This window comes from Athene noctua, chromosome 1 (assembly GCF_965140245.1).
Source record: "Athene noctua chromosome 1, bAthNoc1.hap1.1, whole genome shotgun sequence".
Classification (NCBI taxonomy): Eukaryota; Metazoa; Chordata; class Aves; order Strigiformes; family Strigidae; genus Athene; species Athene noctua.
In genome coordinates, this window is record NC_134037.1 from 171,576,128 (window position 1) to 171,588,702 (window position 12,575).

At 34.3% G+C, this 12,575-nt stretch overlaps 1 protein-coding gene across 1 annotated transcript in view; it reads left to right on the forward strand.

Moving 5' to 3' along the window:
- Nucleotides 1-12,575, forward strand: part of CFAP47 (cilia and flagella associated protein 47) — a 341,722-nt gene that overhangs the window by 158,554 nt on the left and 170,593 nt on the right. Inside the window, exon 46 of the mRNA XM_074929626.1 lies at nt 11,649-11,845. Coding sequence (XP_074785727.1) covers nt 11,649-11,845 — 197 coding nt within the window. The remainder of the gene's footprint in view (nt 1-11,648; nt 11,846-12,575) is intronic.

Below are 12,575 nucleotides of genomic sequence, written 5' to 3' on the forward strand. Positions count from 1 at the left end.
GTAAGAATTGGGGAGATGGTCTTGTCTCAGCACACAGTGTTGTCAGAGGTGAAGAGTCTGGTGTCTGAAAGAAGTTTATGGAAATTCTGAAAGAATTTGAAAAAGACAAACCACAAAAATGTTGAAGTGCTAGAAAATAATGTTTAGGACAACAGCAACCCCGCAATCACTTTGAATTCTGTGTGCCTGCTAAGCAGTTCAAGCACAGCCCCTATGCTGCATCAGTGTTAAGTTACCCAAGGAGTCTGTACTCACTGCATATGGAAGGACATCATCTAGTAAATCTGCCATTAGCAGAATGCCTAAGGACATGGTCTAATCCTCAACCCAACTCTGTTAAAGATCCTTTGGTCTCACCTGTGCATTGAACCACACTTTGAATAACCTCATCCTCTTAAAGCTCCTCCTGGTGATATGCAGAATGTACCCTGTAATTATTTGCTGTGTAAAAATTTGGCATGTAAGAAGATCACTTCACATACCGCAGTGATTGTTCACCATTGTCTCAGATAGGATCCTTAAGAGCTTTAGTTTCTCTGGATCATCAGAAGTAGTCTGGGAAATAATTCAATCCCTGTAAATAACTCAGGAGAAAGGTAATTTACAGTGAAACTTCAATGCTTTATAAACCAAAGAGTAGTGGATTGAGCATTTAGAAACTCATGTTAGGCATAATTAATATGGAAATATATTGCCTTTTTCTTAGTGGTGTGTTATTAAAGAATAAAAAGGATAAAATGTCAAATGGAATTAAAATAATGGCTCCAGATTTTAAACAACAGAAAAATAGCATTCACAACCAGTTCTGTGCTTCACCAAATTACCAAGTTGCTGGTGTACTTGGATAAAGCATCCATAGAAATACTTTGTCTTGTCTCATCTCTGTATGTGTGTGTTTCCAGAGCAAAACCAATACAAGCTACACTTGGTTCAAGATTTTTATTAATGGATGCTATGTCTTTGTTTTCTGGTATTTCTCCCACCCCTTGCTGTAATCCCTTATTAGTCAGGGAGTCATTGCTTCTGTGGTTAATGACAAAAGGAAAATGTGACATTGAAGTGGAGAAATTGTTGTGTGATGAGTGAAGCTACAAACACAAGGAATGACAGCTGGTGCAAAACAAAAGGGCCATAAACCCACCAATATTAAACTATAGAATTATCGATCACAGAATGGTTTGGGTTGTAAGGGACCTTACAGATCATCTAGTTCCAACGCCCCTGCCATGGGCAGGGACACCTTCCACTAGACCAGGTTGCTCAAAGCCCCGTCCAACCTGGCCCTGAACACTGCCAGGGAGGGGGCAGCCACAACCTCTCTGGGCAACCTGTGCCAGTGCCTCACCACCCTCACAGTGAAGAATTTCTTCCTTACATCTAATTGGGATCTACTCTCTTTCAGTTTAGAGCCATTAGTCCTTGTCCTGTCACTACATGTCCTTGTAAAAAGTCCCTCTCCAGCTTTCCTGTAGGTCCCACTTAAGTGCTGGAAGGCTGCTATGTCACCCTGGAGCCTTCTCCAGGCTGAAGAAGCTCAACTCTCTCAGCCTGTCCTCACAGGGGAGGTACTCAAGCTCCCTGATAGTCTTTGTGGCCTCCTCTAGACTCACTCGAGCAGGTCCATGTCTTTCTGATGTTGGGGGTGCCAGAGCGGGTACTCCAGGTGGCGTCTCATAAGAGCAGAGTAGAGGACGAAAATCACCTCCCTCAACCTGCTGGCCGCACTTCTCTTGATGAAACTGTATAACCTAGAGTAAAAGTTTTACTCATTACTATGCAACTGTACTAAGGTGTTCTTGCTCCTATAATTTGTTCTTATCAAATCTGCCTTTTCTATTCTGCTTCCTTTTCTTTTCCAAGAAAGCTTCTAATGAAATCAGAGAAAATTAAGAAAGGGTTGTGATAAGGTTTTCAGCAACATAATCAGCAGGCTTAATTAAGTAACTGTCATACTACATGGAACCCCTTCATTATAGAACTGAATTTTATGTAACCAGGTGGTTTAAGGTAGTCGATCTACATTTTCCCCATAATACCTTTTTCCACTAAATGTGGAAATAACAAGATACAGTTGTGTTATGGTCAGATGTTTGCATGTATCATACATGTTGATGTTGGAAAGGGACATTATTTTTTTCATATTCTATGCCTCTATGATAGGGGGCTTTTTATTATTTTTATTGTTTATATTCTGTGTAACACAACAGGATATAAATTCAATTTCTACCAGTAATAACGAACAATATGTTGACTGTACAATGTTAATAAAATCTATTTGGTCATTTCATTACTTATAATATGGTTTCATTTAGAGGCCCCAGTAAATACCCAGATTAGCATGATCGAATTTTAGTCTTATATTTACTGTAAATTAAAAAAAACCCACCAACACCCCCCCACCCCCCCCGACCTTAGAATGATACCTAAAGATCAGTATCATTCCCATTCCTTAGCAGAGAGGATCTCAGTTTTGTATTCTGCCCCAAATCTACGTGGCACCTCCAAACCTGATAGTTTTTGATTCTGTGCTAATTTATGAAAATATTACCCACAAATGACTGAGTCTATAATGTTAAATCAAATTCTGGTCTGTAGTTAGAAATATGTGATGTTATGTTTTCATTGCCGTACTTTCCAATACATAAAGTACAGAACAACTAACAATCAAGAATTAAAGTTTAAATCATTATTTGGCATACATCATTCTTACTGTTAGAGATGAAATGTACTTTTCAATGTTTTCCTGTTGTGTTTTATATAGTTATATCAGACGGCTAAGTAAAAAAAATTACCTGTACTGTATCAGATGTGGATGGACTTGTTCATGTTACTAATATTTTCTAATCAGTATATATATTTTGTTGATAATTATATGCTTGGTTTTAAAATATGCATTAATATTTTTTCATGATCTGTGGTAGCCCTTATCTCCTTCTGTCTATGACTTTTAAATATTATTTTATATACTTGCTCAGTATTGGGTTTAATCAGAGCAATCTCTTTTTTTAAATAATTTATTTATTTACTTACTTATTTATGCCTCCAAAGCAATTTCCTGGGCTTTAAATCTATAACAAAGCATTATCTGTAATTCTGTTGTTTCTTCGTAGTATTCCATTGTTCACATGCTATAAATTTTCTTGCATCTTAGGGTTTTTTTTCTGAATAAAGTCTTAATCTTTTAAAGCAAAATTACATAGTCACTGTTCAATAACAAAGATTTTGTTATCTTTTCATTTTATTGTTTATATTTTGAGGTTTTATTCTAGCTCCTTATCATGTAAATTTTCAGACTTCAGTTCTATGATTTAATTGACAGTATAGCAATAAAAATTTAATTACATTTGGTGGTCTTAATCATCCAGGATACTGAGGCACAAATAGGATTAAAAAGTGAAAGCGGTAGCATTCCTTTTTACTCTTCCTTCATACAACAGATTTATTTAAAATATTCTGATTCAAAATATGGCTCTGAAAAATGATGATATATGTCTTTATCTTAATAGTTTTCATTCCAGGTATATCTGTTGAATAGGTATTTCTACTGTATATTAGTAGAAAGTTGTTTTGTCTTGCAACAGTGAGAAGGATTTAAATATTAGCCTGGATGTGTTTCTTCTGCAATAATGAATTAATTAGAGAATAGTTGTATTTCCTACAGGTGTTTTTGTTTTGTGAAAAACTTTTGGAAGACCTCTCTCTTATGCTGGTGTATGAGTAGGTTTACTGCTGTGGTGAAGGACATTAATCCTCAGAAAACAGATCAGAGTATCCTTTACCTGACTCTCTGTTCAGAATCAAGATTCAGAAGATTTACTGAAAACTGGAGTCTGTGTGGAAGAACATGTGGTGAGACAGCAAAAGCTTCAAGCTTATTTGACAAATGAAGCCTTTAGGGGTCAGGGTGCTCATATGTGATTTAGATTTTCATCAGTGGACTCTGACATCTGCTTGCATGACTGTCAGTGTCAAGGCTCATTTTGTATTTGGTGCAGTCTTAGTGATTTGTGAGACTTAGAAGATACTGATTCTCTAAAGCCAGTAATAGATCTGGTGTTGGCAGTGCCCGTTTCTTATCATTACTGGATCTGAGAGGAAGACACTATTTTTCTTTAATTGTAATTATTTTATTAATTTTATTTTATTTGTATTACATGTATATTTGGACTTGTCCCATGCCATGACTGGAAGAATGTTGTGCTGTCCTAGTGTCACTCCCTGTCTTCCTTCTAAAGGTGAAAACATAAGAAACTTTGAATAGAGAGGCTTTATGGCTCGGAGTTGTAATTTGATGAACATCCATCTGACTTCACGTATTATGTTCACCTTTAGGATAAAACGATAATTTAATATTTAGTACATTTTGCTGTTATTTTGTAAAGACACGCTTTAAAGCTTCTTAATCTATTTGCCAGTGTCACTAACACTGTAATGCATATATATGTTTATAATCTTGATAATTATTACTCTTTACAGTTTTTCCTAAAGATTTCCTGCCATGCAGAAGACTAATTCTGTAGAACTGTATCTGTATCAAAGAACATGCTCTTCCTGTAAATAAGGAGGATGTTTGGCAAGTCAGCTATTATATTATCTTTGTTTAATAGAGTTTATAAGCAGTTTATCTGCTGTATATCTGCTGCTCCTGTCTAGAAGCACAGCACCAATTATGGTGGGGAAAGAAGGAAATGGCTATGGATTTTTGGGTAAAACTGTGAAAACCAACACAAAAATCCATCCTATTTGTCCTATCAGCAGTTAATGAAAGATCAGTTTTAACTAAGCAGAATAGCTTGCTCATGAGTTGGGTTTATCTGAACATTGGGTTTATACTAAGTAATATGTATCAATGATGAAATAACAGGATAAAAGGGAAGGGCTTTGTTTTGCAAAGTGATGTCCAAGAAATCTGCCAAGTAGCAGAGTACTTATCTCATAGTGTGAACTAAAGCTTTCAGCCTTATTTCCCACCGTGTTTTTCTGACTTAGTCCTCTCTCTTTCACTAAGGAATTTTTTGTAAATTTTGAAAAACAAGGATCCTTGAATGCATAACTGGAAAAATACAGTGTAGGTACTGAAAAATGCTGTTACCATTTTATGAAAGGGGGTCTATTACTGGAACATCACATCCAGTTCTGGTTTCTGTACTTGAGAAGGGAGGTTAGAAATGAGGAAAGGTTCAGGAAAGTGCTATAGTAATTATTTCAAGGTCTTGAAAGCTTCGATAGCTTGATCACTTGGTGATCTCTGAGGGAAAGAGGTCCTGTCCAGGTTACCTGTAAGTACTTAAAAAGGGAGATTATGTCTGACTGTGAAGGGCTCTATGCAGAAAGCAGAGTGCTTTCTACGTAACACAGAGATTTGTAATGAACCTGTAAAATGATGTGAGAGTGAGGTTTATTAAATACTGACACAAACTCAACAGGAACAACATTCTACCACTTAGTCTTATAAAAAAGAAAGGAGAAGCTTTCCTAAAATATACACTTTTGTTCCAACTGTCAGACTAGGGCTTAATATAAGAATTACTTGGTGAAATTCTAATATTAAGATAAATGTCCAATAACATGTCTTTTGGTATTAAAAGTGAAATAAACATTTGATACAGTCAACTTATACAAACAGGGGAAGAACAGTAAAGTACTTAAAAGCTAAAATTGCACAAAATAAATAGAACTATACATTTCTAGACGTCAAGTTCAAATAAATGAGTACTGAAAAATCAAAGCTAAAATAAAAATCAGTTGAATGATTAGGGAGAAGAGAAAAAAATTTTCTCTGGAAGATGAAAGTTGGTTATCAGATTTTAAGGTATTCATAAATTCTTGGCACCAAGGTTTAACAAAAATTAAGGACCATAATTTTGATACCCACAAAATTTGAAAAATAAAGTACAGGCATACATAGGATCTTCTCTGTTGTAGAAATAGAAACATTCTACAGATAAATTTGAGCAATTGCTTAAATAATACAAGATTAATAATACAATAATAAAACTGCAACTGATATCTAAAACTAAAGCACTGTGGTGGGTATCCAAATGTAAGAATAAGCATTTTTCCCAGAGTTAAGAAATTCAGGAATTTTCTAGAACAGGCTGTGCCTTTTTATATTGTAACATGACACTGGTGATGGCTTTGAGGAACGGAGGAAGAAATATGTAGAAATTACCGAGATAGAATGCCTCACGTATTTGCATGTGACAGTTCATGGATACTACAGCAGGCAAGTACTTTATAAGAAGGGCTTCCTGTTGAACTGATTTTCTTTTTCAGACTTTTTTTGTTTGCAATCCTCTGCTTTGAGAAGACTTAACATTGCTGATTATACTATTAGCAGAAACCTGATAGTAATACCATTGGAGTACAAGTATTTTAAACAAAAGAAAATATATGGGAATAAATGATTGATAGCAATTAATACAACAGCATGTCAGTAACCAGCATATCAATACTTTGTTATACATTGTAATAATAACCAAATACCAACTGCTGTTGCCATGTAATGATAAATATATATTACATCAGCAATGATATATTGTTGCAGTTCTTTGAAATAATGGTAAGTTTATAATTTTCAAATGAATATGCACCTAAACAAGTATGTCCTCATATACACTCACTGTATTTTATAAGCCTGTACATTGTTGAACTTTTCTAAGACAGGCATGCACATAGAATGCTTTTAGTCATGCCATATGGTTTAGTTTCTTTCCTAGTTTATAAAGATAAACATAAAAATCCTAGGCAGGAGAGTAAAACTTAAACCTTTTTTTTTTTTTTTTCTTTCTTTTTTGGATGGCTGTGTTGTACTATTTCAGCTTTAAAGTTGTCCAGGAAGAAATGCAAGTCCACAATTCATTGTCAGTGAAAAAATGTTGTTCCACTTTACTATCTAATTTAGATTCACTATCAAAAAATAATATCAGAGTTCTGTTGCTTCTTACTACAGGATTTGACAATGCTGACTGCCTGCTGTTATACTTGCAAAGAATATTCAAAAAGAGCCCTCTTTTCTTTTTTTTTTTTTTTTTTCTTTCCTCACCAGTGAATGGTTGAAAAAGCTTTCTCTGCAGAGTTATCAAGAATTGTTAGAAATTTTCTGCTTTCTTGATAATTGTTCCTACAGTTAATTTATTCAGATTACTGTGGATTCTTTGTGGCTTCTGTTAAAAAGACTACTGGCTCACTTTTTTCTCTTTTTTTAAAGAAACCTTCTTTCTTTAGAGAATTCTAGATTGAAAAAAGAAAGGCATGTGTGTTATTATGGACTACAGAAATGTTTAGCTAGCTCTTGTTATATCTTTTGGCATTGAGCCTTAATTATTTTTCATTAACTTACTGTTTTGCGGTAAGTGGTATAAAAACTTGGTCTTTGAGTCTCTGCATGTAATATTTCCTTATGCATTCAGTGCACTCTTTTTATTAGTTCTGAGCTCTCCTTGCTTGTAGGAAGTTTTGTGTAATCTTCCTTCTTTTCCCCTCTATTACTTATTTTTTAAAGATCTTGTCTCAGCCACTTCCTTCTTCCAGTCATGGAGAGTCACATTTGAAATTTCTGATATTTGTAAATTTTGCACGTACATTTTAGAGAGATCATAGCTCTGTCTTTTTTATGATTTTAGATAAAGAGACTTTGAATTCTTACTCTACTATATTTTTCTCAATGTAATACTTTATAATTTGCCTAATCCTTTTCAGTAGGGGCTATGCATTGGATGTCTTAAGAAAGCACATCAGCTTTACTATGTATTGTAAGTTGTATTAAGCAAACTTTTTGCTTGGCAGCATTCCAGTTGCCCATTGGCATAGTGAATGTATAGCCTGCTTGTTTCTAAAGCTCTTACAAGTATTATTCAGAAATACTAAAGTGCAAGTCCCCAAGAAACTCTCTGTTCATCTTTATTGTAGTGCCACACAGCTCTTCACTGGCTTGTGAATGTGATACATTAACATGACTGCTGAGTATTCATGACAAGACATTGAAAAATATCTCTGCCGTTTGCATTTTTAAATCACTTAAGGAAAACCTGCTTTCATTCCTCTTTTTTCTTACAGTAGATCTTCATTTTTTGAGTGAGCAAGTGTATTTAACTATTTGTTTAATAGTTGTAATGATATGCTGTATTCAAGTGAAAAAAAGAACCAATAAACAGTTAGTAGATTTTTTAGAAACTCTTCTACAAATCTGTTGTATTCAGATAAAGTGAAAGAAAATCAACAAATAAACATACACAGTGATTACAAAAATTCCAAAACGTATCAGCACTCATTAAGGGATATAAAAGAGTGACTGCTTTTTCAAGACTATTGAATAGAGTGATATTCTAATTCAGATGAGCTCATTTGAAGATGTGATATATAAACAGAAGTCAGCAGAGTCTGAGCTCTTCAATATGGTTGTTTATTTAAGCTTCTAGGAGTCCATACCTGTAAATTTAGTCTTCAGGTTAATTTAACCTGTTATTTGTGACACATGCACAGTGTCAGGGGCTGAAATAAGTTCATTGTGAAATTTAGCTTTGGGCTTCTAGCTTTGGGCTTCTAAACAGACAGAACCATCAGTGCTGAATATAACGTTCAAGTAGTTGACTAACCGCTGAAGGCCCATAGTTTCCTACCTTAAAAAATGACGACAGCAGATTGTTATATGGAAGAACAGCATTTCTATTCTTGCTCTTTCCCTCCTCCCACAATTTGTAATAGCGCTAAAAAGCAATTACTCTACTGAGCACCATTGTTACTGACCTCTAGAATATGTTTTTTCTTGCCTTTTAATGTCAAAAAGAATGTCATTACTTTTCTTTGAAAAGTACTGTTGGCTAATGCAGTTAGAGGTTTAAGTTTGAATTCAAGTCAGGCAGATCTAAAATGATGAGTTGTAAGATTTTTAAAAATGAGAAAACATGAACTTTGATAATTCCAGATAGTGATCAGATTGTCTTTTGCCATAAGGACATGGCACAAGATTCCAGGCAGTTGCCAGAGAACATGAGCAACACCTGTGTGCTATAATTTAGTTTTCCAAGAACATGTGGTGATATTACACACTAAGAGTTTTATTTTTGCTAATACCCCTGTATTGACAATAGTCTCACAACTATATCCAATTCAGATTCAGAATAAAGTAAAAATTTTCCATAGGCATTTGTCGAACACAAATCTATAGAACAAAACTGTTTGCCTGTTTCACATGAAATATATTCCCATGAAACAATCAATACCCTGTCTAGGGTAGGAAACTGTACCAAACCCCTGTATTGTTCTGCCTGACTTTTACTGTTGGAGAAATGCTTGCAGTCTCATTCATTTCCATGGATGCAGGCTCTGCTTCCTATGCACGGAAATAACATAAATGCTGCCCATTGCTTGCTGTTACTACTTTTGTCTCAGAAATTCTTAGACCAGTTGCCACCTCATGGATTATTTTCATTAAGTCTTTAAATTTGTTCCTAGACTAATCTTTGCTGAATATGAGACTGAGAAGAACAAATGGTAAACTGAGAAACTTTTAAGCCCAGTTTAGTGTATATAAAATTAGCATGAAAAAACATTTTGCAGGAAAAAAACAGCCTTCACCTTTAATTCATATGGAAGTGATTTCTGTAATAATTTTGATTTGGAGATCCTGTCTTGCTTCAGAAACTGTGCCTTATTGCATAAAATACTTACCATGTTAAATAAACATCACCTATTGCCTTGCTTTCCTTTTCATTGATTGTAATTGATCATAATATTTCAATTATTCAACTGACCTATTCATCAATGTAGGTTTTTTAATGCATAAGAAACAAATATTTTAACAGAAGTAATGCTTAATGAAATATTATAAATATGGAATGAGAAGGGTAGGAAGATTCTTCCTGGTTTTCTTTTTAAATTTTTCTATAGAAGACATTTCTGTTTAAAAGTGTGCATTTCAAATATGGGTCCAAATCAGTGAAAGATAACCCTAATTATTAATTACAATTTCCTTTTAGTGCAAGAAAGTAAAACTCATGCAGAAATATTTTGGAGCTTCCAGTACACTATTATCTTTCTTCAAATGTACATTGTAAACATCTACTTTATCTTGAAATGCAAGTATTTAAAATGTGTACTTTAAATTTAAGTAAATATTGTGTTTCAACATCCTGAAATAATTCTTATAAATGCGGAAAATTAGGGACTGTACTAATGAGCTGAAGAATGGAGAGGACAGTTTCATTCCTTGTGTAACTGACAAACTCAGGTCACTTTTGTAGAAAGTAGCCCATGGGGATAATAACTTAGTGACAAAACAGAAAAAAAGAGTAATATTTCAAAAATTACCAGGCCATTAATCTTGTCTTTAAAAGAGAACAAACTAATTTATTTCAGAGAGGGTTAAACCTGAGGTGCAATTTATAATCTTTTTGATAGCCTGGTAATGTTGAAAGATTAATAATGTCATTCTGTATGATTCATCTCTTGAACTTAAGATATTTTTGTGAAAAAAATGAAGTAGTGATGACACAAGGCAACAAGAAAGCTTCAGTTTGGTGTTCATTTTCAGAGAGATGAGAACTGAATACATGAGGAGCAGCACTTTGTGCAATAGAATGAGCAGCATTTCAAATGAAGATTGATTGCACTTTTAAAATTCAGTAGTCATCATTGAAGATGTTAGAATAGTTTGAGTCCAGTTGTCATACATACCATCAGAAAATAAGCCAAGTTAAAGAGGGGAAATTCCAGAAGAATTTCTCAGGGAGAAGCAATTTTTTTGGAGTTTCACCTGTAAAGATCTGTCGTATCATTACATTGTCTCTGACCTTCCTCATTATCTTTTTCAACTTTAGGTGTTGATTTCTAGCCTTGGAAAACAGTGAAAAGAAACAGTCTTTGTTACATGTAAAACTACAGTGAAGTTTTTACAGCTCCAAATTTCATGTAGTTTTTCAGGCTTATTAGAGACTCTTGGGAGAATTGGACTGGGGAACTATTACTATGGTCAAACACTGGAGTTCCTCATGTCCCTTCCCTTCTCCTTTGGGAAGTGTTTTACAAGGGCTAGTGAAGGACTTAAAATACTGTGAAAGAGTCTGATCCTTTCTCTAAGCAAGAGCAGTGGAGGAAGTCTTTGCTGCAGACTTCTTAGACCTGGCTGTGTCCAAAGATGAACAGTGTGTGTCTTGCTTCTTCCTTACTCTAGAGCTTACTGTGGGGAGTGTTTCCTACATGCTGTGGATTGGGCAAATTGGAATTTTCATTATTTTGTTCCAACTCGGACACCTCTGGAATTTTTGGAAAATCAGACTTTCAATCCAATATTTGGCATAGAAAAAGTCTAATCAGTAGCTTTTATGAGAACTACTAAACTTAGCAGAATTTAAGTCATTGTTGGAGGTACTATTAGCCAAATATACTGTACTGTCTGTGATATCTTTCATGGTAACTGTTTGCAAAAGTATAGTAACTAGACTTTTTGATATTTACAGAAATTTATATGCATCAAACTTTTCTACTAGATTCAATAGATCTTTTATTCTATTGTTTGTTTTCAATTGTTGCATATACTGCTGGGGAGACTTTCCTACAGTTTACTGGAACTCTTCTCAGATGCTGCTTGTGAATTCAATGTTTCTGAAAAGCTTTACAACATTGCTATTTTTTGGTTTTGTTTTTAGACAGAAGTGATGCAGTTGAGCTTCCTATGAAATTTATTCCTCGGGGTGCTGGTCGCTACCGCTGTCAGATTCTTCTGAAGTCATCCTGTGATGTTCGTGTCTATGAGATTGAATGTGTAGTGAATACAGACCATGCTGAAGGAGAGCTTGAATTTCTAACTCCAGCTTACCAGGCAGTGATTCAGGACATTCCAATCGTAAGTTCACTTTACTACTAGAAACTAAACTAAGATTCAGAATTTAAAAAAAAAGGGATTCCAGATCAATACTGTTAAAATTTACATTTGTAAAATGCACAAATGCATATAAATACTGACTTGAGTATTATACTGACAGATGAGAAGTAAGACCAGGGAGTGAAGATGGAGTGTACGTTGGAATATCATCTCAAATTATTTTTTACATTTTAGAGAACTTTTCTGATTTAAAAGAAAAATAAAAGAAAAAAATTATAGGGAAGGAGCTTAAGCTGCAAGAGAGAGAGTAAAGATTGTTTAAAAGATAAAAATGATAAAATATTTCCTGGTATTTGAAGTATGGTTTGGTCTACTTGCTTGATGTAACCTTTTGATATTAGAGCCACTAAAGAATGCTAGTGAGTTAATTTATAGAAAAATTATTCTGAGATTTTGTAGACAGAAGAGTGGGTGCAGATTCAAACAAGGAGACTTACTGTCTGGGGAAAGACCGTACTGTGGACTCTCTGTGAAATACTGAAAGTAGACAAGAAACTAGTTCATTAAGAAAGAGGGGAAAAAAAAAAATAAAGAAAATGAGTGGAAATGATATTATGGTGCTATTTTTTCTTACACATTAATTTTAAGATATTTATGTGATATTTATTAAAATTGATTGATTGAATGTTACATTAGCTGAAAAACAGCCGTTATATAACAGAGAAAGGGTTTTTTTTTCCACCTTGTTTAA